The 23,069-nt window shown below is 37.5% G+C and overlaps 1 protein-coding gene across 3 annotated transcripts in view; it reads left to right on the top strand.

Annotated features, from left to right (window-relative positions):
- Window positions 1-23,069, top strand: part of LOC112982380 (pituitary tumor-transforming gene 1 protein-interacting protein-like) — a 31,909-nt gene that overhangs the window by 8,274 nt on the left and 566 nt on the right. For 2 of the 3 annotated variants that reach the window (XM_026098731.2, XM_064506046.1), the window contains exons 3-6: window positions 33-141; window positions 3,893-4,004; window positions 7,626-7,694; window positions 15,958-16,004. In XM_026098731.2, coding sequence (XP_025954516.2) covers window positions 33-141; window positions 3,893-4,004; window positions 7,626-7,694; window positions 15,958-16,004 — 337 coding nt within the window. The remainder of the gene's footprint in view (window positions 1-32; window positions 142-3,892; window positions 4,005-7,625; window positions 7,695-15,957; window positions 16,005-23,069) is intronic. The other variant, XM_064506047.1, reaches the window with a different exon arrangement.

Here is a 23,069-nt window from a genome sequence, read left to right on the forward strand (position 1 = left end):
TTCTGAAGATATAATTTTTTCTTCTTGCACAGTGCCTGTGGTGTTACACAAACAACACTTGTGTCGACTATCCCGTAAGAAGCATTCTTCCGCCATCTTCCTTATGTTCGCTCTCAAATGCTCGATGGGGTGTTTGCTGGGGTAGGTACTAATTTTAGTTTTGCTGTAGATATATGTATGTATCAGTACACACAGACTAAAGTAAGGCTACTTTACTACTGCCTTTTCCTGAGAATTTAGTTTGAGGGGAAAAGTAGTGGTTATGATTTGGAACCATGATCCTGAAGCTTCTGGACTAATGAAACACAGTCATTGGAAAGGGTTCTTTATAAACAACTACTATAGTTAGACTGGACCAATGGCTTTAAGACACTTACTATTTGATAGAGTTCTTCTGATCAGCTGAGATCCAGACTTTGGGAATCACCGATGTTAAAACGTTCCGTGTGTTGTATGTGATTGCACAGGTTTCGCCTATTTCTTAAACCATATTTCTGATACTCAGTAAGGTCAGCACCTTGTTGCTGAAGAGTGGCCATTCTTACCTTTTTAATTTCTTAAGATATTGTATGATGTGTGCATACTTCTAATACCTGGCTGGCTCCCCAGTTTTTACAGTCTGCTGTGGTGACAGCAGTGAACTGATACCACAGGAATGGAGTCATCGGAGAATTCTTGAATGCTGTTTTTGCCTAAGCCACTGAAAAAGCAATGTGCTCTGTGGGTGCTGAAGGCAATGCAGTTAAGTTTAAAAAGTGTGGAGTGGCTCTGTAGATCAGGTACTGCATCATTTCAGTGTTCTTAGATTTCCTTTTGCTTTGCATTTCATATTGCAAAATACAGCGCAATGCATGTACAGCCATTGGGGTAAAATCTTCCTTGGAGCTATTTCTGGAATACTGTGTCCAATTATAAATTCAGCCTAGATAGGGGCAGAGAACAAACAAGACATTAGAAAGCCTGTCATATGAAAAAGATTGAGTGTGGCTTTACTCCAGCAAAGCAAAGGCATGCAGCTTTCTATGTATTTTTGCATAAAGAGCAGGATACTAAAAGACAAAAACAAGTGGGAATGAACTGTGAATGACTATGATAGCTGGAAATTAGAAGAAACATGTAGCACTCAGAGTAGTGAGCTTCTGCAGTAGTCTTGTATAAGGGTAGTGGAGGTTTAAAAAAAAATTGCTGTTAAAATGGAGCATGCCAAGTTTATGAAAGCTACTGCTTCATATAATCCCTGCAAAGCATGGGACTAGATTAGAAAGTACAGGAAGACTTTACCAGCTCTTTGCTCTTAGCAGAAGTTCCCCATGCTTTATTGTTGTAAGAGAAAACTTTTATGATTAGATTTTTAGTTTTTAGAGCTATAAAAAAATAGAAATTGTCATTTCACTGAAAAGGTACATTTTTAAGGAAGTTAGCTTTCGATTTCATAGTAAATGCTGTTACTGTGAACTGTTAAGAAAATTTTCTTTCTGAAAGAACCTCACACTGTGTCCTTCTGCAAAGTAATGATTACTGTTAATCTGCTGATACCAGAGGAGCTCTTAAAAATTTATTTCAGGTGTTGCTGCTGTAGAAATGACTTCTAGCTTAAGTACGATTTGTATTTCTAGATTGAGTGTAGCTTAAAACAGGATGAAAACTTTTTAATGGAGCACATTCGCAGTAGAAATCCTAAAAGTTTTTTTTTTTTTAAAAAAGAAAGTATTTCCTTGATAGCTTTTACAAATTCCATATAGCAGCATCCCATAGGGATACACAGTCTCATTGAGGTTTGTCCACTTCAAATACAGCAGGAAACTAATTAGCCTGTGAATGGTGTTCTTGCTTTTCTTTGCTGAAAATAAAATGAAGTGGCAGTTCTTGGCTCAGTGTTGGCAAAAACGAAGGTGGATATTGCAGCTGTTGAAATTAAAAAATGTGATTGGCTCTCAGATACAATTTTTTATGGAATATGACATATTAGAAATTAACATTTTAATAATTTGTTTATCATTTATAAAATGATATGCCAGTTGATTTGACTGCATGTTGTCTCATACCACATAATAACAATAAAGCTCAGTAATTTTAATTGATGATGGGCTTATTGGTGGGGCCAATAAAATAGTTGTACATGAAAAAGTTATGAAGTTTTAGTGGAATGCAGAATTTCTAAAGCTGAATTATTGAATGAGACATCTTGGGTTAGGTGAATAAACAGCTGAGTTCCTAGTGTGACATGATAAAAAGGGTGTTAATGCTACAAATTTTAGTTCGTGAACAGAAATGGGAACATATCTTTCTCTTATGCAAAACTATTAAGATAAATACTTGAATAGTTTGCACAGCGCTGGTTTTAATATTTTTAAAAAAATGTTAAGAAACGGGGGGTCAGGCAGGACCACAAAATGTGGTTTAAGGGCTAGAAGAATGCTTCACAGAGCACCTTAAAGAGCATAAACAGTTTATGAAAAAGAATATTGAGAGGATGCTTGCTTAATACATCACTAATGAGAAAAGGCAAGTTTTCAAAGTGTTTTCTTTTTTTTTTTTAATTTAATAGAAGGATGCAGATCAACACTTAGTAGCTGGAGGACAAAACTGGGAATGTGTAACAAAATGCTCTTCGAGCTTCATGCTGTGTTTCAATGTGATTTCTTCAGTGAAAGAAAGTAACCAGAAAGGTGGTAGATATTTCCATTGCAATACCTTCAAGGCTGGGATCTGATCTTTGACAAGATCTGTGAAAGATATGCCTTAGCCAGATGGGAGTTGTACAGAATCAGTACTGAAGTAACAGAGTTTAACTCTTTGGCTTATGCATGTTATCAGAGAGGACAGACCCTCTGAACTTAATTTGCTAAATTTGACTGGCTCATCACTTGATGATGACAAAAACACATGTGCACCTACTTTGTGTTGCTGTAGCAGCATGAAGCTGCTGAATCTTAGCAGAGATGGGAGAGATTTAGGTGTGAGAAGAGCCAACTTCCCCCCCCCACACACTCATACTTTAAAATAGAAAGATTGTGTGTGTATTGGGAGGGTATTTCTACTGCTGCAGCTTTGCTGAGTAATTTCATTTTGTCCTGTGTTATGTCCTTTAAAATAGCTCCCCAAAGTTGTATTCACTGCTTTGATTATATCATCCTTCTACTTTCTTCTTGGGGCCCATTCTTTTCCAGGACATCATGTTTCTGATTTTTTTTTTTTTTTTTTTTTTCTTAAATGAGTGCGGTCCTATCCCAGTTTAGACCAGCCGTAGTTATGATTGCATATACTGTTAAAATCATAAGACACACATGCGCACACACGTACACACATTCCCCCTGTATGTTCTGATCACTCTTTGGATGTAGAAGATGACTCAGGGAGTGTTAATTTTATGCTGAGCTTCTTTAGATCCTCTTCTCCCTTACAATTGTAATTGTGTGATGCCAGGAAAAGCTGAGTTGGGGAGGAGTGATAACCGGTTATACTGGCTAACATTGTCGTCTTATTACATTGTGCTCTTTCTCTAACTGCTTTCTGTAATGTGTATTGTATACTAATGCTGTATCTATGACTTTCATTGATACTGTATATTGGCTGAGGGAGTGATTGGGGGGGACAGAACTGTGGAGTCACACCAGAAGATGAATATTTATAAAGTATTACAGAACAATTATTAAAAATTGTTCTATATGTAAAGAGCAGTTTTATTTAATGTTTATTCATTGTTGATCACCTGGAGTGGCAAAATCATAACGTGGTATGCTGTGTTTTAACTTGGGTAGTTGTGGAGTTGTGTTTTCAATTGCTGCATACAGAACTGAAAAAAATCCTTGGGAAGAGAGGGAAGAGTTATACAGAAGACAAAAGTGTTAATGCTGAAGTCTAACAAGCTGAATGTATTCATGTTTTTCAGTAAACTTTGAGGCTTTAATTATTGCCATAGCTGTAGCAGCTGGACTCATTCTGGTGTCCATAGCAGTCTGTTGCTGTTACTGTTGTTACTGCAGAAGGCGGCATTCCAGGAGGTAAATACATACATTTGTTTCCTTTTACTAACTTTGCTTGCTGGTCTTCCCAACCTACCTGCCTGTCTACAACTTTTACTCCAATATACTAAGAATCTTGTAATTTGGCAGTGAAGTCTTGCTGGTCACTTTTTGGTTGTTTGGAAAAGACAGCAGAAAATGATGTGTTTAGCCGGAGGCAATGTGACACTGGAAGTGATGCTATTATTAGTGCTAGCACCCCATATGTGTTTTTAAAGTAGGCTATTGCTTTATGTTTATATATTACTTTGTCTCCAGGCAATATACAATTCCTTACTAAAACTGCACATGAAATATTTGGATGGCCAAATAAATACTTGCTTCTCGTGATAACAGAACAAATAATCTATTTCAAGCAAAGCTTGTGGTAAAGCAGAAAGGGGCTGGGACGAGGGAGACATTTAATGAGTAACAATGTCCCACAGCATTTAGTATCCATGCTTCAGAGTTTGCTCCAGGTTCCAGCAATTGGTCAGTATCTAAGTGATGAGCTGTCTTTGCCAATTCAACCAAATACTGTAGATGTAAGATGATACTTTTTTCTGCAAAAATCAAGTGTCCCTTAGATCTTGGACTTGAAAAAACTTTTCTCTTCTGCTGGCTTAATTCTTTAGTTGGCCTTCAAAAGGAACGAAATAGTTGATGGGCAGATAAAATAAGTAAATCAGTGCTGCCATCTGAAGTTAACATTGCTTATTGTCTACTGAAACAGCTGGAAAGCTGTATTTATTCAGACAGCACAATATGCTCCCTTTCGGTACTGAAGTTTTAGAGCTCAGGTTTCAGAGCAGTGCAGTTACAGCTAGCTCTGTTCCTTTTGTCCTTCAGTACTTCTCGTATGAACAAAACATGGACCTTCTTTCTTTATCTGAAATAATTTCCATAGTGTTCCAAGTGACTGTAGTTCATTGCTCTTGAGACTTTTTAGAGTGTAATGCAGTTGTGCAGCGTTTAGTGCTGGCCTTCAAGCCAGCAGAATATGCTGTATCTGTGACTTTCAAGAAATGGGAAAATAATTTTAAACGACATGTCATTCCCTTCTCTTTTCCCAGTGGGAGATGCATGTACCTGTTCTGTTGGCAGACTGGTCTACCAAATCTGTGCTAGTGGGAAAGCAGATAACTCTGTAGCCCTGCGCTGATAAGCCCTGGAGCCATATAAAATGTTTCTGGATTTTATATGAGGTTTGCCAACTGCCCCACAGAAGGCCTGAGTAGGTCCCTGTGGCTGACGTGCCAACAAATCTGGCTCGATTCCTGTGGAAAAAAGAATTGTGCCAGATTTCAGTTTTAGTAGCTAAGTAATCAGTCAGTTCTGTAACATGTAATGCTAAAAACAGAGCGTTAGTTGAGAGTCTTGTTCTGCCAGGATTCGAAAGGTGCCATGCTTAATCTTCTGATACTTAGAGGATTTAAAAATCTCGTCAGAGTGGGGTTCAGCTTATTTCGAGAGGATTCAGAAATTATTATTACATCGAAGCCTGAGGTATTACTGGTGGTAAACCCACTGATTCTCAGCAGGAATCCTTTTGCTTTCTGCTTCTTCAGTTTTGGGGTCTCCTTTTTCCACAAAATATATATATTTTGAAGCATGAAGGAAATAGGAGAAGGAAAACTTGCAGAAGTGTAGCATTAGATCTGTTTAATTGACTTTTCAAGAACTCGGGTGTAACCTTGTTTCGTCGAACCATCAGCATTCCTTCTGGGAGTTCAGAAGCCAAGGAGTTTTAATGTTTAAGAAGCCAGCACATCTTAGTTCCTCGAACACAGGGAGTAATTAGGAACATGAATCCTTACACTGGTGATGTAGCTGGCTCATCTGACTCCATCCCTGCTGCAGGAATCGTACAACTATCAATGCACTGTTTTAGTTCATTATTTTTATCATGTGGTTGAATGTCTAAAGAGTCTGATCACATGGGCTTGAGATATTAACCATTCATGAAACTGCTAAGTACACTTTTGCTTGAACTTCTTCAGTTTATCAAAATAAAAAATGGAACTGATTAATTCCAGCCTTTCTGAATTTGAAGAAAAGCTTAATGCCTTCAAAGTGTCTAGAAATTAGAGGATATTTAGTGCTTTTTTTAATTACAGTGAAGAAGTACGTGTTCTGAATCCAGTACCAGCATTTCATTGATTGGATGGCTTTTTATTTTGCAAAACAAATCTGAGGTGAAACTGTTGCATAGACATAAGATACTGGGGTGTCCAAAAGAGTTTACAGAAGGTTTCCCAAGGATGGGAGCTTTTAGTCTTCCTGGACATACAAACATGACAAATTGATTAGTTTTAAGAAAGAATCTAACATTGTTTTTTGGTAAAGGTAACCTGTTGCATCTCTTTCCTGCTGCTTTAAAAAAAAATTCTTATTGTTTAGGTGGAAACAAAGGAGGAGGGACTAGATAAATTGTACATGAAATGTTACAATGATTCTGAATTACCGGGTTGTTTTTAAAAGAAAAATATGTTCAAAGACATGTATGGCCTGATTAAACAGATGGAAAAATTGAATTAGATTTTCAGTTCTGTTCTCTAAGTGAATTTCAGATCTCTTAATGCATTTTACATGCTATAATTAACCACTGGATGTCACTCTTGCTTGAATTGCATGCTGGTGATTGCAGATGTGTGGCACTGTAACTGCCCTTTTCTTTACTAGCAAGTGTGTTAAACTTTGTCATATCAAACATCTTCAGACAGTGCATTCACTTTTGCACCTGAAGAAGCCCAGCAGGTGTCCATTCACTGATTCTTAAGAACTAGAATTCATTCTGTCAGAAACAAGTAACAAATAATAAATATCCCTTGGCACTTACTTTAGAGTTTTACAATTCTTACATGGTGTATCTAATGGTTCAGTGAAGCTGAGCTTTCTCAAGTGTAGGTCACAAAACTTCCCCTAATGGCATCCCTAATGGTTGCATGCTGCAGCTCTTACTGTGTTATGTGCCTTTAGTGCATACATTCAGTAGAGCATATCTGCACGTACACAGCTTAGATATACTGTGGAGGCTTAGCACTTCCCAGAATCATGTAGCTGATGCACTCGGGTAAATCCTTGCTCGCTTCCATATCAGGGAAGGCAACTGCCAAGAGAGTTCTTGCAGAGTGCTTTCTTGGGGGCCACTTGAGATTGAATAGCAATGGTTGTTGGAAAGATAAATTGTTCTGGCATCAAAGGCTCATGCACCATCAATCTTCTGAGAAGCAACAGCAGACTAAAGGGCATGTATGTGTGCAGTAAGCTTGTCCTAAAGGGACCAGGGCAGGGGAACGTGGGGAAAATGGTGAGTAGGAGACTCGCTTTTGGAACAGTTTATCTAGTCTGCAGCCTGTTCCTGAGAGGCTTTAAATTGCCCTCTCGATGGCACGTTGCTGCAGCTGATGAAACATTTGAATATGATATATGTGAAAGGGCAGTTCTACAAATTTATCAAGATTATACTTATTCAGCAGTGTAATTTTTACATAGTTGTGAAGTCTGTATATGAGGACAGGCTGTAAATCTTTTTTGAAAATCAGTTAAATGACTAAACACTGATGTCTAGCACTGAATTTTTTTTCTTCCTCTTATGCTTTCATTCCCTCATTTTTCTAGTAGACCAGATGAAGAAGAAGAAAGGCTAGCTAGAAATAAAGAAGAACGAAGGCTACAGTCTCTTCAGCGGTAAGTCTCGACAATTTGATGTGTAACTGTATGTTTCTTGGTAGCATAGAAGTATTCTGCCTTTCTAAGGAATGCTCAGAGTACCAAACAAAGAGGCCAATGGCTGCAAGTTAGGCATAATGATACTTAGTCTATTTTTTTTTTTAAATGAGACTCAATGTGAGATTTGCAAACCTAATTAGGATTCTGTATTTTCATAAGTGAATGAGGAGAGTCGGGTATCTTAGAGTAGTTGATGTTCACTCTCCTAGACTGAGCCATGGGTTAATGCCTAAGTGAGGCAAGGAATTCAGAGATGAAAGCCACTTTTCAGATTCATTTGACAATTGGTTCTCCTCCTTTTAAAACCTGTCTGGGAAAGGTGGAGAAGATGATAGTGAGATACCTATTAGAAGTTTTGCTGAGGATATGGAAAACTCTTTCATGCCTATATGGTTCTTCAGATAGATGATGCTAAAGACTCACGATGGGTCAGAAAAAAGAGGGGTTCTCAAACTGTTAAAATCCATTTCTAACTAGCCGCTACACAGTAGGCAGAGTACTTGTGTGAAGATGATGTTTCTCCTATCATGCTCTTGTTCTTCAAGCTCTGGGAGAATAATCTGTGTCAGCAACTGAGAGAAATTGGAAGAAAGGATGGGAGAAGCTCCAACAAGATAAAATTGCGCTTTTAATTTTGAAGCGCTCATCTGTCTTCACTGTTCACCTTTAACAGTGTCTGTGAAGTTTTGGACAGGCTTGAACAGTGAATGCTCTCATTCTGAAAGGCACTAATTGGGGGATGTGTCAAGTATATGTGTCGGAAAGAGTTGTGCCCTGTCAGTTCTTGCAGAAAGGGAGTGTTGCCTCTAATGGTGATACTGCACCACCGTCTTTTCCCCTTAGTCACCAAGTAAAGAAATACTAATTTAACATTGAAAAGGTTTTATCAAAAATACTAATGTTTGTAAAATAGTGAATGGTGTAACACAGGCAAACTTTGTATTCCTGTCCTTATAGGTGTAGGCACATATGCAGTAACTTTATAAGGGGGAGGTTGACACACGTTTGTTCAGTTGATTTTGAAGCTGAAGACACGTTTCAGGAGATTGAATAAATATCTTTAATCTGACACAGATAAATGTGGCACATTAAATCTAGAATTTGACAGTGGCCAAAAATGGATACTTAGCAGAGGATGTGTGGGGAGGGGAAAAGCAAACCTGGAGTGATATTTTTGATGTATCATGGCATGATATAGATATGATCATGGTATTGGTATGCAAGTTTTATTTTTGATTGTTTTAATTAATCCATATATGCTATGTGGAATTTGAATGAATTTAATGATACTTTTAGTATCTGTTGACATGAGGAGGTAAAGGCTGATTCCTCTAATAATGCTGCTCATCTGTTGTGAAAGGTCAACTATCCTTGGTTGCCAGAAAGACTAATTCCCAAAAGATAAAGGGAAATGGTTTACCTGGATTTATTAATTTAAGCAAGATTGTGGCCTTTCGAAGAGATTGTCATTTGGCAGCTTTTAGGGAAACAGCTGAAGAGCTCCTTTCTTCTGGCTATATATCTAATAGAAGGTTTTAGAAACTAGGTGAGAAAGCCAGTCCTATTTAAATGATATCAAGACAACTTAGTCTATATAAGTCGGGGGGGGGGGGAAATCAAGTTCTTCATTAAACAGAAGCATGTGTTTTTCAGGATTCTAGCTTCAATGATGTTTTCGGGCTCCTTTCCCCATTAATGTGGGAGTAATACTAAAGCCGTCAATGATATATAGCAGTCTGATTTGAAAATGCACCTTTCCTTGACACCTTAGTGAGGGGGCATATTGCCACAGCAGTGAGATTAGTCTAATTTGAGGATCCCAGATTTACTAATCTGGAACATTTTCTGTTATAATAGGGCATACATCTGTGATGCTAGCCCTTGCAGTTCATCTAGCAGTGGTGAATAGATTAGCTACTTACTGTAATAATAGTGACTGGCTCCCATCTTCTCCATCTTAAAGATTTTTTTTTATCCATATATTCATGTGTTTCTGCTGCATCGTCTTTTGGTTCAGATCTGTAGATCTGTGATCTTTGGTCCCCCTGAAATACTGCCACTTGCAGTCCTCGCAACACTAGTCTTTCCTATTAGTCATTGATAGTTTCCTGCCCTCAGAAAAGTCATTCACCAAGTGAAAAATTCCTGGAAGTGCTTATTCACAGGTAGCCATCTATTCTTGTTTTCTTGTTATCCCCTATCATTCTTCAAATTGGAGTGATAGAGTACTGGCTTCCAAAGACACCTTGCTGCAAACATACATACGACAGCCTTTGTCTATTAACTACCTGCTGCATCATGCAGTTCAGAAGCTTCCTCCTGTACTCTCTGGTAATGGTGCTGTCCTACAAAATACAATGAAACATGAGATAACAGGAAAAGAAGGGCGGGATTTTGTATGCTTGATTATTAGTCTGGAATTCCATTGTCCATTTGTCCAATGTCCATTTGCACAAAGGCATTGTGAGAAAAATGCAGAATGCCTAAAGCCTCACAGTGGGACAAAGTATCATGAGATTAAGCATACTGTATTGTGGGCAAATCATTCACAAATCAGTGCTATGTATTGCCCAGCTAACAGCTGGGTGTGAGATGCAGTTGTTGCTTTTTTTTTTTTTTTAAGAGAAAGTTTTAGAGAGAAAGAGAAAACCAGAACCAAGCTGACCCTGTAGCGAAACCATAAGTGCTTGTTTTAAAACAAGCTACCTTGCAGGATTGCTTAGTGCTAATTCACAGTTCAGTATTTATTTTGAAGATGAAGGGGAGAGGAGAGGGCAATGAAGGAAAGTGATATTTTATGCTTAAGATGTAACATCTAATGTAGTTTCTCAACAAGAATTTCCTGGCTTGATTAAACACCCAGGCATTTCATGATGGGGAAAGAAGCCACAAATACACAAACCTACAAAGTAGGTGGGTGATGAAATCATGTTAGCAATCAAACAATTGATATTTTAGTTTGCAGAATGCTATGTGATTCCTCTGTCTTTCCCAAGCTTGCTGATAGATACCATTGAGCTGCCTTGTAAGCTAAGCACAAGTAAACTCTGCTGTGTCTTCTTCCTCTCCTGATTTACTGCAATGTCTCTCTGCAAGTATTTGGATTTTTTGGATGCAAGTCCTACACTTTGCATACCAATGTTTGCATTATAATTTTATTTTTATTATCTTCTGGAAAAACCTCAGTTTGTGTGGTGGTTCTTATGGTTTGTTAACTATTACGTGTGACCTTTTAAAAAGACATAGTAAAACGTCCTCTAAGGTAACTTTCCTGATGCTATGGATACCTCCAGAGTCAATATGAGATATTCTTTACCTGATAAGCTGCACTGGAATGAATTGATAAGATTAATTGGTTTCATATCTTCTGAAGTCCCAATCTGGACACCTGTTTTTCTTCCCCCAAAGGCCTCAGAAAGCTGAGTCCCTCATTGTTCATTTTTGTCACTGTTACTGTCTAACAAGAGTGTATTACCTTTAGAAAATACAGCAAATAGGCATAGATTTCAATGTCAAAAGTGACATGTAGCTATACTTGTTATTCACCCTTCCTAGACAGCATTGTCAGTCTGGCCACTTCGGTTGTGTTTGAAAACTGGATTGGTAAAGCTGAAATAGCAGCAGCGGCAACAGAAGAAGCAAAGTGTCTTAATTTAAAGAGAAGGAATCCTGTAAGGAATATCAACATTTTGTTGTATATCAAAACCACGTGCCTTGTGCTGAAATGTGCATCCTTAATATTATGCTATATTATTGGGTTAAAGCAACACTCAGCTATGTTTTTCTAAAGCAAAGGCTCGTGACCAGGCTCATAGGGTATAATTGCATGCCATAACCTTTCCACTGTGACCTGTGTATCGACTTCAAATTCTTTGTATAGTTAATCTCTACATATGCAGGAAATGTGATACTTGCTGATTATAGGGTTTGCTCTGAGCACACAGAGCGAGTGGTATTGCACAGGCACTCTGCAACACGTGTAGCTAAGACTTATTCCTAGGTTAATTCTGGAATGGATTAAGGGTCACTGGGAGCAGACTGCCATTCCGGAATGACTGCTGCAGCCTTAGTGCAGCTGCCCTCTTTCCTAGTGTGTCTCGGGAATGCATCTGTGGAACAGATAAACTGTTCCAATGGCAGAAGACAGCTAGGTAGCAGCCCTGGGCTGTTTCTCATGTTCTTAACGTATATCCATTATGTGACTTGGGAGGGATTCGTAGGGTCATATCCTACTACCCGTGCTGGGAATAGGCCTCTCCTGGCAGCCCAAATACCTTACTCTATCCACTGCTTGCTTCTTGTAAGTCCTTAGGAGAACAAATTGCTAGTAGCAGGCTGTTGAACAGATTAGGGGTCTCTACAAGCCATTTTTGACCAGCAAACCACAGGAGAAACACTACATTGAACTACATAGTCTTTCCTTTCTGTTAAGAGCGCACTCTTTGCTGGTGGCTTAGCCACTGGAAATCATGTTTCTTTTCCAGTATTGCTGATGCCTAGTAATACCAGAAAACTTAAAACTGAATGGAAATGCTATCAGTTATGTTTACCTTGAATAAGTTTGTGTCTAAATAGAGATCTATAAATAAACTATTAATTTTTTAAAGAGAAACACAGGTATGATTTTTTTTTTTTAGAAATAAGTATCTTACTAAAGTTTCTACTGCAACAGTGGTGGTCAGTAAGGATGTTTGACTTTGTATCAATGTCTAGTCTGTTTTTCACCAATTTATACCCTTTTTTTTCCTTAGTCTAATGTTTCATGGCACTTGGCCAGCTTTTTTCCCACCAGTCATGTAAAGACATCTAGACAATATTTTCCAAGAGGTTATCTGAAATAATTAAAAGCTTAGTTATACTGATAATCTTTAAAACCCCTTGACACAGGTTATGGGAATCTTACAAAGATACCTTTGAAAGGATGGGAGTTGTTTTTCAAGTCACGACTGGACTTAATATCTTCCAGTCTGCAGGTGTGAGGAGCAAGGGGAATTTTAGTACAATCTGCAAAGTTTTCACATAATTTCTGAAAATAACTGGATAGTTATTTAGATAAATAGCATGGGAGGAAATAGGCACAGGATTGTCCTTCTGTCTGTTATCTTATTAGTTGGTCTTTTCTGTGGGATACAGCTACTTCACACGTGGCTGTTTAGAACAGTTAGCTGTGGAAGCAGAACAGGACTTAGCCTGAGCTTCATTTTCCGATTGCATTTGTGTGCCATTAGCAATGTGCGAAAACAAAACAAGGAAGCCCAAGTTGCATAAGTACAATTAATGCAAGTTTCAAAATAATTGCAATACTTAGCATTTTCTAACTTTTCAGCCACACAGTGAATGTCTGCATTGTAAGCTTAAAAATTAAGCATTTGTGTTTAAAATTCAGTTTTCTGCTGATATTTAGGGAAGTGTGCTTTTGGAATACCTTGGTGGTTGTTAGAATGAAGTGATGGCAAGGTAAGCAGTGGTCCTCTGTTATCAAAAGGAATAGACTGGCTGTCGTTTCACTGGCAAGGTTGAAAACCACTGAAATACAGTGTTTTGACTTATGATGAGGGGCAAGAGGGGAAGGAAATCAGAGTTCTGTTTTCAACTGAAAATACTAAAGGAAAATTGGTATCTTACTGCATAATTTAAGTCCTTTATTTGACTTCATGTCATCCCTAACATGAAAAATCGTGTTTAAACAGTGCATCAAGTGTGACTTTTTCTGAACATTTGCTTAATTGTTTACAGCTACAAATACATGCTACATATACATATCTTAGATTTGATTTATAAATCATGATTTATCTGTTAAAAATTGATAATGGAAAGCAATGAGATCTTTGAGATAAACTACCAAGTCTAATTTAATAGTATAACGGTAAGAGCAGTATGTAGAAAAACAGAAGGCATTGCAGTTCATTTATGATGAAGCAAGTATGGAAAATTATGATGTAAATTGCTAGTATTAGGAAAAGTAACTTTCTTGACTTACAGCAGTGGGGGCAACTCATCTTGAGAGCCAAGAATTTAGGATACAGAAAGATGAAGTAATAGCACTAGTATTAAGAAACAGAACCAACTCAGAACACTGCGTAATGACATTTGTTGATCTTAATGTAAGGTGTTAACAATACAGTAAGGCACCTTCGAGTGGCTGATATGCACTGACTGCCTACGCAAAATTGTATTGAGGTCTCCTCTGTTGATGTACAGCTAAGTTTTATTTACTGTACGTTGATTTAGTCATGGGTGCTATTACATAGTGCTGGTTACCTGTCACAGTTTGAACGTTTCATAAATATTAATGGTTTTAGCCTTCTGAAATTTAAGCAATGGAAGAAGCTGAGTGTGGGGTTTTTGTTTTTGATAGTGTAGGGAGGTATCCTAGGGTGTCTCTGAGACTTAAGGCCTATACAGCCCTCTTTTGTTGTTGCTTGTGTGTTTTTCTTCCTCACCTTCCACAATTACAGTGCTTGCTGTGTTCAGGGCAGATTGATTGACTAGTGAGTGAAGTACTGAGATTTCAATTGAAACTGCAGTGATGAGTTTCAGGTGTTTCAGGCAGGGCATGTAAAACAGCAAAGAGTATGCCATTAGTAGCACCAGTGAAAAATCTGCTTTTAGGTCACATAATGTCACATGGAAACCATGAGGATTTGAGGATTGGCTTTACCCAGGACAAGGCTGCATTAAGCAAAATCTTCCTGCTCTCTTCCTGAAATCCCTTGCCCCACATAACGTCTTCCTGTTATGCAGTGCAGAAAGCAGCTCAGAATTGTGTGGTCGTTACCTTCTGTAGGTAAACTTGGCCCCTCTTCTTGTTCTCCTCTGCCTCTCAGGCCTAACTCCTCTTCCTTCACCTGAATTTCATTTCAGCACCGTGACAGCCCCCCTCCCCCTTCCCCCAGTTCCTCCTCCTCCTGTGATTTGCCAGGTTACTTTGTTTCCCATGGTGTTTGAGCCCAAACAGTGGAAAGGTATATGAGAAGAGGTAAGTATTTTGAAGAAATAATAGTGGAAGGTTTTGAGTCAATCTTCCTTGTTTGGTTTTCTCATCACGCTTTATCTGCAAGCTTTCCAGAAGTGCAGTTGTGGGGAAAGGCCAGTTGAGCCCTTCAGTTCTGTAGGAAAAGGGGTAATTGCTTTTGAGGGGACACAGAATCTGATTAGCAGTAGGAGTTGTTTGGAGGTGGAATATGCATAGGGCAGATGGGATCTTTGGTGAATTAAGCTGTCAGTGCTTAACAGCTTTCTGCTGAATATGTGCAAATTAGAACTGGGAGAGTCACAACTTGTCTAATTGGGTTGAATTTTGATAGGGACAACAAATAGCATGTTCTTCATGTTAGGAGAATGTTCTTTTGCCAAAGTTTAAGTTTTTTTCTTAAAAATAAAGGTCCTGGAGCATCCTAGTGAAACAGTTCTGTGGGAGCTTTTTTGTTGTTTATAAACAAAGCAAAATATGTTCCTGTTGTTGGAATAAAGGGAAGTAATCCTAGAAATGGTGGAATGATTTCCATTTAAACTGCTTTCATTTTCTCTCCCTTCACCTTTGCAGAGGGGGAGGGAAGGAAGGGGGAGAAGAAATTGATTTGTCAGACACTTGGTTTATGTGAGTTGCTGAAGTTTGGCAATATTAGATACAGTCTTGAAAACTGTCTTGTAATTAGAAAACATAACAAGAAAGGTCCACTTTTTCATAATGGCACTATAGTTTATTATCTGTGTCATCTTGGATTTTGGAAACTAGTAGTTCTAATTTGTAATTGCTGCACTGCATAAACAAAACATTAATACAACACCTTTTTGCTTTGTAGATTTATTATACTGAGTTAGGATTGTGAGGCATACCATTTTTGCAGCTGAATTTTACAATTACATTCCCTGCTGGAAAACATGAGGGAATCTTCTGATCCTGCTCCTTATGTATAGACAAATACCTGTGTGTGTAAATGCATATATATTTGGGTACTTTACTTTGATATAGAAAAACCAACACACTTTTTTTTGCTTGCAAATATACCCTATTCATTGACACTATTGATTTGTGAGGAGTTTTATAGGGAGTCTCAAAGGTGAGATACATAACGGATAAATATGACTTTTGGAAATTCTTAATTGCATACTGATTTAAAAAAATTGTTGTTGTCCGACTCGGATGTAATTACCATATTTTGCTTACAGCTCAAAATAATCTGAATGTTCTTCTGATGCCATTTTTTCTTTGTTGTAGGAAACATGAGAGAAAACTGAAACATGATGAAATACGCAGGAAGTATGGTATGTGGTAATCTTGTTTCAATAATCAGTATCTAAATGAATTCCTTTTTCCCTTGCCCTAATTATTATTAAAATTCACAGCAGAAACAAGTTGCTCTGTGAGTAGCAGAACTAATCAAGCCCTGTTTCCTACTGATGTGGGTCTTTTGTCACCAGAATACCTGCTCTCATCACTGTTATGCTCTTGTTTTCTTTCTGTGCTAACTCTCCCACTGGGTGAGAGAGAATGTGCTTGCAGAGGCAAGAGGTGTGTTTCCAGGGGTATTAAATATATTTAACAAAATAAATAGTTCTTTCTGTCCCTTTGTAAGTAGGAACACTGCTTTTTGTTTGTACTACCCTAACTGGCCCTCTGGTTTTTCAGAAAACTTGTAGGACCTTAAATATCTTGGAGATTTGAACTTGATAAAGCAATCTGGTTGAAACTGGCTAGTAGATTCATGCTTATTTAAGGAGGACAGACTGACTAGCAGCTAGCAAGCTTTTTAAATCAAGCTGAAACCAAGGATAGAGCTTTTGTAGCCTAACTTAAGATTTTTTTTTTTTTTTATGGATCTGCGATGCAGTAGGGGACTCATACTGTTAAGATGGTAGGACCTGATCTGCTGTAGAGTAGGCTCGCATTATCTATGCTTGTCAGTCCTTGCACTTTTTATTCGATTTGTTCCGAAGATTAACAGTACTATGTATTCAGAGACTGATATGCTACAAGTATGCTGCAGATTTTTTAATGCAAATTGCAGTAGTGTCAGAGAAGGTGACTATGGGTCTGAACAGTTGCTCAAAACTGTTACTTTTCAGTCTCGCATTAAATCGATTGGCAGAATTTGGGAATGCTTTCATGAGTCTGCAGTGTGTCCTCTTGCTGATGTAGGAGTGATACAGATGCTCTCTATACGGAATTCTATGCCTGGGGAATGTTTGCAATAATATACTCCTTGGAGATGGAGGAAAAATTCAGTGTGAAAGATGAGCAGGAGGAGGAAGAATGCTGTAGAAACTAAAAGTAATTTTTGTTAAATATTGATCGTGAACTTCAGTCCTGCAATATTTTATAGCATCATTGACCTTGTCCTTCAACCACAACCCAGTTTTGTTTTGTTTGAACTAAGCAGTTTACAAGAATAATCCAGGTTTAAAAAGAAGAAACATAAAACACTTTGTGTTTTTCTCCTTAGAAAAGACCTTATAGTCAATCCTGACAAGTTTGAAGCATTAGGATAGATTTGGTGAAAGAACTTGGACATTTAAGACAATGGCTATGTCTCCAAAATAACATGCAGCCCTCTGTACAGATACACGTGTAACTTCAAATCATCTTGGCACAGTGCAGTGCACAAGTATCAAACTAGGTCCTGAAGTTAGGATAGTAGTATAGGATATCAAAGCACTGCACTGGAGTTAAGTAACACTTCAAAATACTGCATTTATAGTCACAATCTGCTTGTGAAACTAGTTCAGTTTCTGCATGGCCCTGCATTTTAGTGGAGGCACTTCTCTCTCTTCTATACTTAACTTCAGACATTTGCTGCATGCTGTGTTGGATCTTGTTGGAGTACTTGAGCTTCCTGAGGGATATAACTGTATGCCTCTAGAATATAAACACCAAATTCAAAATCTTGCTTGTAGGTTTACTTTTCAGTTGTACGAGAGTTAGTGTAATTTTACTCCCATCTGAAGCATGTTAGTGTGTCAGTGACTAAATTAGGAACAAGTTCATAATATTCATTGTGTTAGTGGAAGGTCTGCCTTATAAGGAGCCAGGCATATCCATTGCTTTGCATAGTTATGTTTTGCAATGCAGTTATCACACAAATCCTGTTTTAACAATTGGACTCAAATTGCAGTAGCGAATTCCTATATAGAGTTTACTTGTTGACAGGTTTGCCTTATTGTGTATGCATAGAATAATTTATGCTATGAGGTGTACTGATTTTGAGGCCTGGATTCTCATAATTCATTGTTTGCCCTAAAGAACCACCTAATTGGTATATGAATAGTTGGCAGATACAGAAAGGTTGTACGTAACTGAAGAAAAATGAAAGACAAAATATACATAAATTCTGAAATCCATAAAGTCATTAAATTATTGCTAGTCTATATATCTTATATTCTGATAATATGCAGACAAATGGCTGTTAAAATAATTCAGTGAGATTTAATAAAATAAGTCTTGCTAGAGCCTTGAATCTTCTGTCTTCATTTTTCACTGTCTAGTAAATACATATGTTAGCATATTAAATATAACCTAATAAAAATTGCTGCAAATAATTATGGAGACACTAGATTATTTTACACTGTTATGCATTGCACAGAGGATTCACTGTTAAGTAGGAGTGCGTGAGTGGCAGAATGACAATGACTTTGTTAACCTGACTCTGTAGATTAAGATGATCATGCCTGAAATTTCAGTATTTGGTTGGCTTTAAGGGAATGCCTTTTCCCATTTCATCCACCAGCTTTCCTTATCCCATTTAAATGGTAATTACACATTTATAATGCATTGCAGGTGTCAGTTTAGCCACAACCCCTTGGGAGCACTGGAAGCAATAGAGAGCTTTAGCAGCCAGGAATATGCACTTTGAATTGTTTCTTTGTTGCAGAATTTGATAGTATTTTTCATTTGCTCATATATATGAATGCAGTATGATTACACAAATTATATGTTGACTCTTGGAAAATTTTAAAGTAGAATTCAGACTATTTTGCAGCTTGTGTAGCATACAAAGGAATTACAATTTAATTGCTGCTGCATTTGCTGCTATTGTGCGTTCAGTATAGCATTAGTAAAAAGCTGCTTTACTCTTTATATACTTCAGCATTTTGCTTGATACTAGTAGAAGGATCCTGTATCTCCATTTTTACAGAATTATTGTGTTTCATGATTTTGGGCTTCCAAACCACTTGCTTCAAGTCTGCAAAGCTTTTGATAGCTAATTTAATGATACCCAACCCTATTTCCTTTATTTAACATAAAACATTAATTTTATATTCAGGAGTTTATCACAGTAAATATTCCTTCTGTTCAGGAGAGATGCTTCCTAACCTTGACGTTCTCCTGTATTCTGAATGCAAGGCAGGCAAATCTTGTATTGCTGTACACTTAAAATTTAGTTTGCTGTATGTTAGGGATAGAGTTGTTAATTGGGGGAGTTGAAAATAAAAGAGGAAAAGTGTAATTAGAGGCAAAGATCTGCAGTGTACCAGACTAGTTCAATTGTTACAGTATATACAGTCTCTTGTACTTCATTTGTTAATTCTGTTTTTGAGCACTGCTAATAAATGATGAGGGTCGGGTCTCAATGACTGAGAGGCTGTATTGTTAGCATGGTATATAACGTAAATGAATATGTTTGGAAGAGGTATTAAGAGGCGTCGTTACTTCATATTGGCTAATGGAAGATTCTTGTCTGTTATACCTTTCAAATTTTGCAGTTTTCCTTTAATATAGGTAAGTATATTTTAGATATTAATCTCAATTTTTTCTTTGATATTTGAGATACTAATCTAAAAAATGAAGATAAATAGAAGCAAGTTGTTCTGAGTTCTTGTGTCCTGCATTTCTAGATATCCAAGTGCAATAGTAACATGTAATGGACTTTACACAGAAGTCTCCTGAAGCCTACAAACATCTGGCTTCTTTCAACCTGTAAGTGTAAATTACAGGTTGAGTAGTTGCACTCATGTCAAATGAGGAGCAGTTAAGAGAGAACATTCATGTCTGGTTCAAGGCAGCATGTGAGCTCTGGTTGAACCAGACATGCTATCCAGTTAGCATAGGCTTGCAGCTCCTCTTTGAATACCATGGTTAAGAGCAGCTGTGGCAGCTGACAGTAGCTTTCTGTCATGCTTCTTTTTTTGTGCATCTCTCTAAATTGCTTGTGTCCGCTTGCTGGAGACAGAGACGGTGCTTTCAGTGAGAATTGGTGCAAGTGATTGGCTGCTCTCTCCCTCCTCTCGCTTAATATAATCTAATGAGATGCTTAGAATGCTGAAGATGAAAGAAATTTAAACATTGGATGTAGATTGGAGAGCAAGATTAAGAACGAAGTTTATCAGATGTTGTAACTTTTGTGGTTATCCTCATTTGGAAGGAGGGCTTACCATTTCCTGTTGGAATGCCTTGTTTCCTGGGGGATGAATTTCTGCAGTAGACTTTCCTTTGTAGTGTGTTCACATTAAATCTTTTACTGTAGTCAAGCAGTCATGACCAATAATACTCTCATTGGACTGTCCCATAGGTGTTGAGGCCTGACCTTTTGGTTCCAGTATTATACAACAAAACAGATCAGAGAGCTGTCCTTGAAATTAAGTTATAACATACTAATGCCTGATTGGTGAAAATTGTATCTCTGTTCACTGTTAAACCTTATAGTTCAGTGAAACTAAAGCAAAAATTACTGAGAGTAGCATTTGTAATAACAATAGTAAAAATGACATGTTCCTATGAAATATGATGGCTAATTGTCTGACATGGCTCTTGATAGTGTGTTGAGGGAGGTGCAGATAAATAAGTATATTGTAGAAGTTTCACAACTTCCTTTAATTTGAGATTGGCACTACTGGATGCAAAATACCACTTGAATTGAATCTTAGCTGTTTAAGCTGTCAGCAAGCAGAGCCTAGAGTTGAACTGTGCTGGTTTCAGACCTATGAAGTGTCAGATATGTATTTCAAATGAATTATATGAAAGGCAGATAATAAGCACTTGCCAGGCTATATAGAGACAAGTATGTGAGCTAAATAAAATCAGGAGAGTATAAGTAACTGTGTGTGTGCGTGTGTGTGTGTGTGTTAGCGTTCTTTCAGGGAGAAAGTAACTCTTTCATGGTTTGTGCTTTTTAGCTGCAGAATGTCATGGACTTTTTGCTTCTAGGTGGTTGAGGCAACTCAACTGAAGTGGGGAACATCTTTGATTACCATAAAGCGATCTTTTTTAAAATGAAGGCTTCAAAGAATCTTATTTCAAAATCAAAATTATACTTAAATGCCAAAGTTAATTTTGTCACAAGTCTTATGCCACCTCCCTCCACTCTATGGGAACATCTTTGTTTGGTTCTTGGAGTTCTGAGAGGAATTTAACACAGAGTTTATTGTCATAAAATATTTAAATTTCTAGTGTTGTTGCTGATTTTCTCTAAATATTGTGTAGAGGTCTTTTGTATTTCCTGCCTTTAAAATACTTTAAAAGTGCTGCAAAAATTTTTGAAATTTGAACAATTCACAGTTGTCTTTAAGGTAATTAAATATATTTGAATCCATAGATCCTATAACTTTATGAATGCTTGTATTAAAACTAACTACTGAAGTATTAACATGTCTGGGGAAAGGGGGTAGTGTTGTTATTCTGGAAATAAAGTAAATGTTTCTTCTCTGTATTTGCCTTTGGGTTATATTAATGCAGGTAAGTTACCTAAAGATGCTAAAGGACACCTAAGGTTACCTAAAGACATTAGCAGGCCAAGAATAATATTTTTATTGTGTATTAGCTTACTTGTCAGTTAGAGTAGACTTAAAGGACATGACAATTTTCTTTTTAAACACATGAAAGGTATGATTAGAATCCAGGAAATAACTGCTTTTTACAGGTTTAAAGACCACAAAAAATGTAAGAACTCACTGTGCTGTCATCTAACAAAATAGTGCTGTCATCTAACAAAACTTTTATTGCACAAATGCTTAGAAGATATATTTTTTAGGTTACAGAAAGGGGTAATACTTTGGGCATGTGGTACTATATCAGGTACTATATTGTTGTTACCTGGTTGAAGCTTTGTAAGTGTTACTGGGTTACCTGTTCTTTGACAAGTAATGGTCATTAACTAGAATGGCTGGTTTTAATTTTAACTACTTACAAATTAACTGCTTGAAATCTTTCTAATTTGAGTAGTTATAGGAATTTTAGTGCATATTCCTCTAAGTCGCTATTCTCTATCAGGTAGTCAGTTATAGTTACTGATATAATAATCAACACTAAGCAGTCATGCTTCTTGCTTGACATCTTAAAATATTCTGGTGCTTTGAGAGAAGTGCAATAACTGCACTCTGCAAAGCAGACAAGAGTACAGTGTCTACTTTTGGTGCTGTTAGCTTTTGAGTTTCAGACAGAAGAGTTGGAGTTCAGCATCTGTGCACAGATGCGCATGGAAGAGAGGTGTGCTGTGAAAAGACCTAATGGGGGTTCTTAACAAGATTTGAGTTACTGATATAACCTTCATTTCTCTTCTGCTATTGTGAATCTGAACGTTTGTGGAGAGAGGGTTTTTGGCTTATGTCTCTTTCTCCATGCCCTAAACAAACAAGCTATGGAAGAGAGTCCAGACTACAGTATACAAAAGTTGGTAGAAAAGATAGTAGCAGTCTTTCTGTTCCTTCACAACAAAAAGTCTGCCTCTAGACTCTCCTGGGACTCCTTTATTTTCAGTATGCCCTACTGCCTAGCACAAATTTGTTATGTGGTTTAAAGTCTTTTTGAAATTATTGCGCTGTGGAACAGTGGTTGCTCAGCTAACCCTTACGTAAGATGGCATGCATATCCAGTAACTCAGTATAATTGGATGGCTATGCAGTGCTTTCTGTGACAGCATCCTGGTTACAACATTAAGAATCCTTATGGTGGAGACACATACTGCAACCTGATTTAAGTGATGCTACTCTTGTCCCCAGAGGTTTTAGTGAGTGTAGAGGTGATCTTTATTTGTCCTTAGATGCTATTGTCCTGTTGCAGAATTTCTGTAAGTGATTGAAGCTGACAAATTTTTGTGCAGAATTGAAGTAGAATTAAGTCAGAATAGCATGTTATATTTTAAAGGATGGTGGTCTTATAAAAACTTGACTTAACAAACTGGCTGGTCTGAATCTGCTTTTCCTGAGCCGTCTCTGTACTTAGACTATTTTGCAGACTTGTCTCTCTCAAATGCATTTTGTAGGGTACACCTCACAAACGAGAAATGTTTTCTCCATGCAGTTTTTTCATAGAGCAATATGTTTCTCCCTGCTAAATCATGAAATACCTATTCATGATTTTAGTTTGAGAAATGAGTGCTTAAGAACACTTCCAATTTA

The sequence above is a fragment of the Dromaius novaehollandiae genome, chromosome 2 (genome assembly GCF_036370855.1).
Source record: "Dromaius novaehollandiae isolate bDroNov1 chromosome 2, bDroNov1.hap1, whole genome shotgun sequence".
NCBI classification, from domain to species: Eukaryota; Metazoa; Chordata; class Aves; order Casuariiformes; family Dromaiidae; genus Dromaius; species Dromaius novaehollandiae.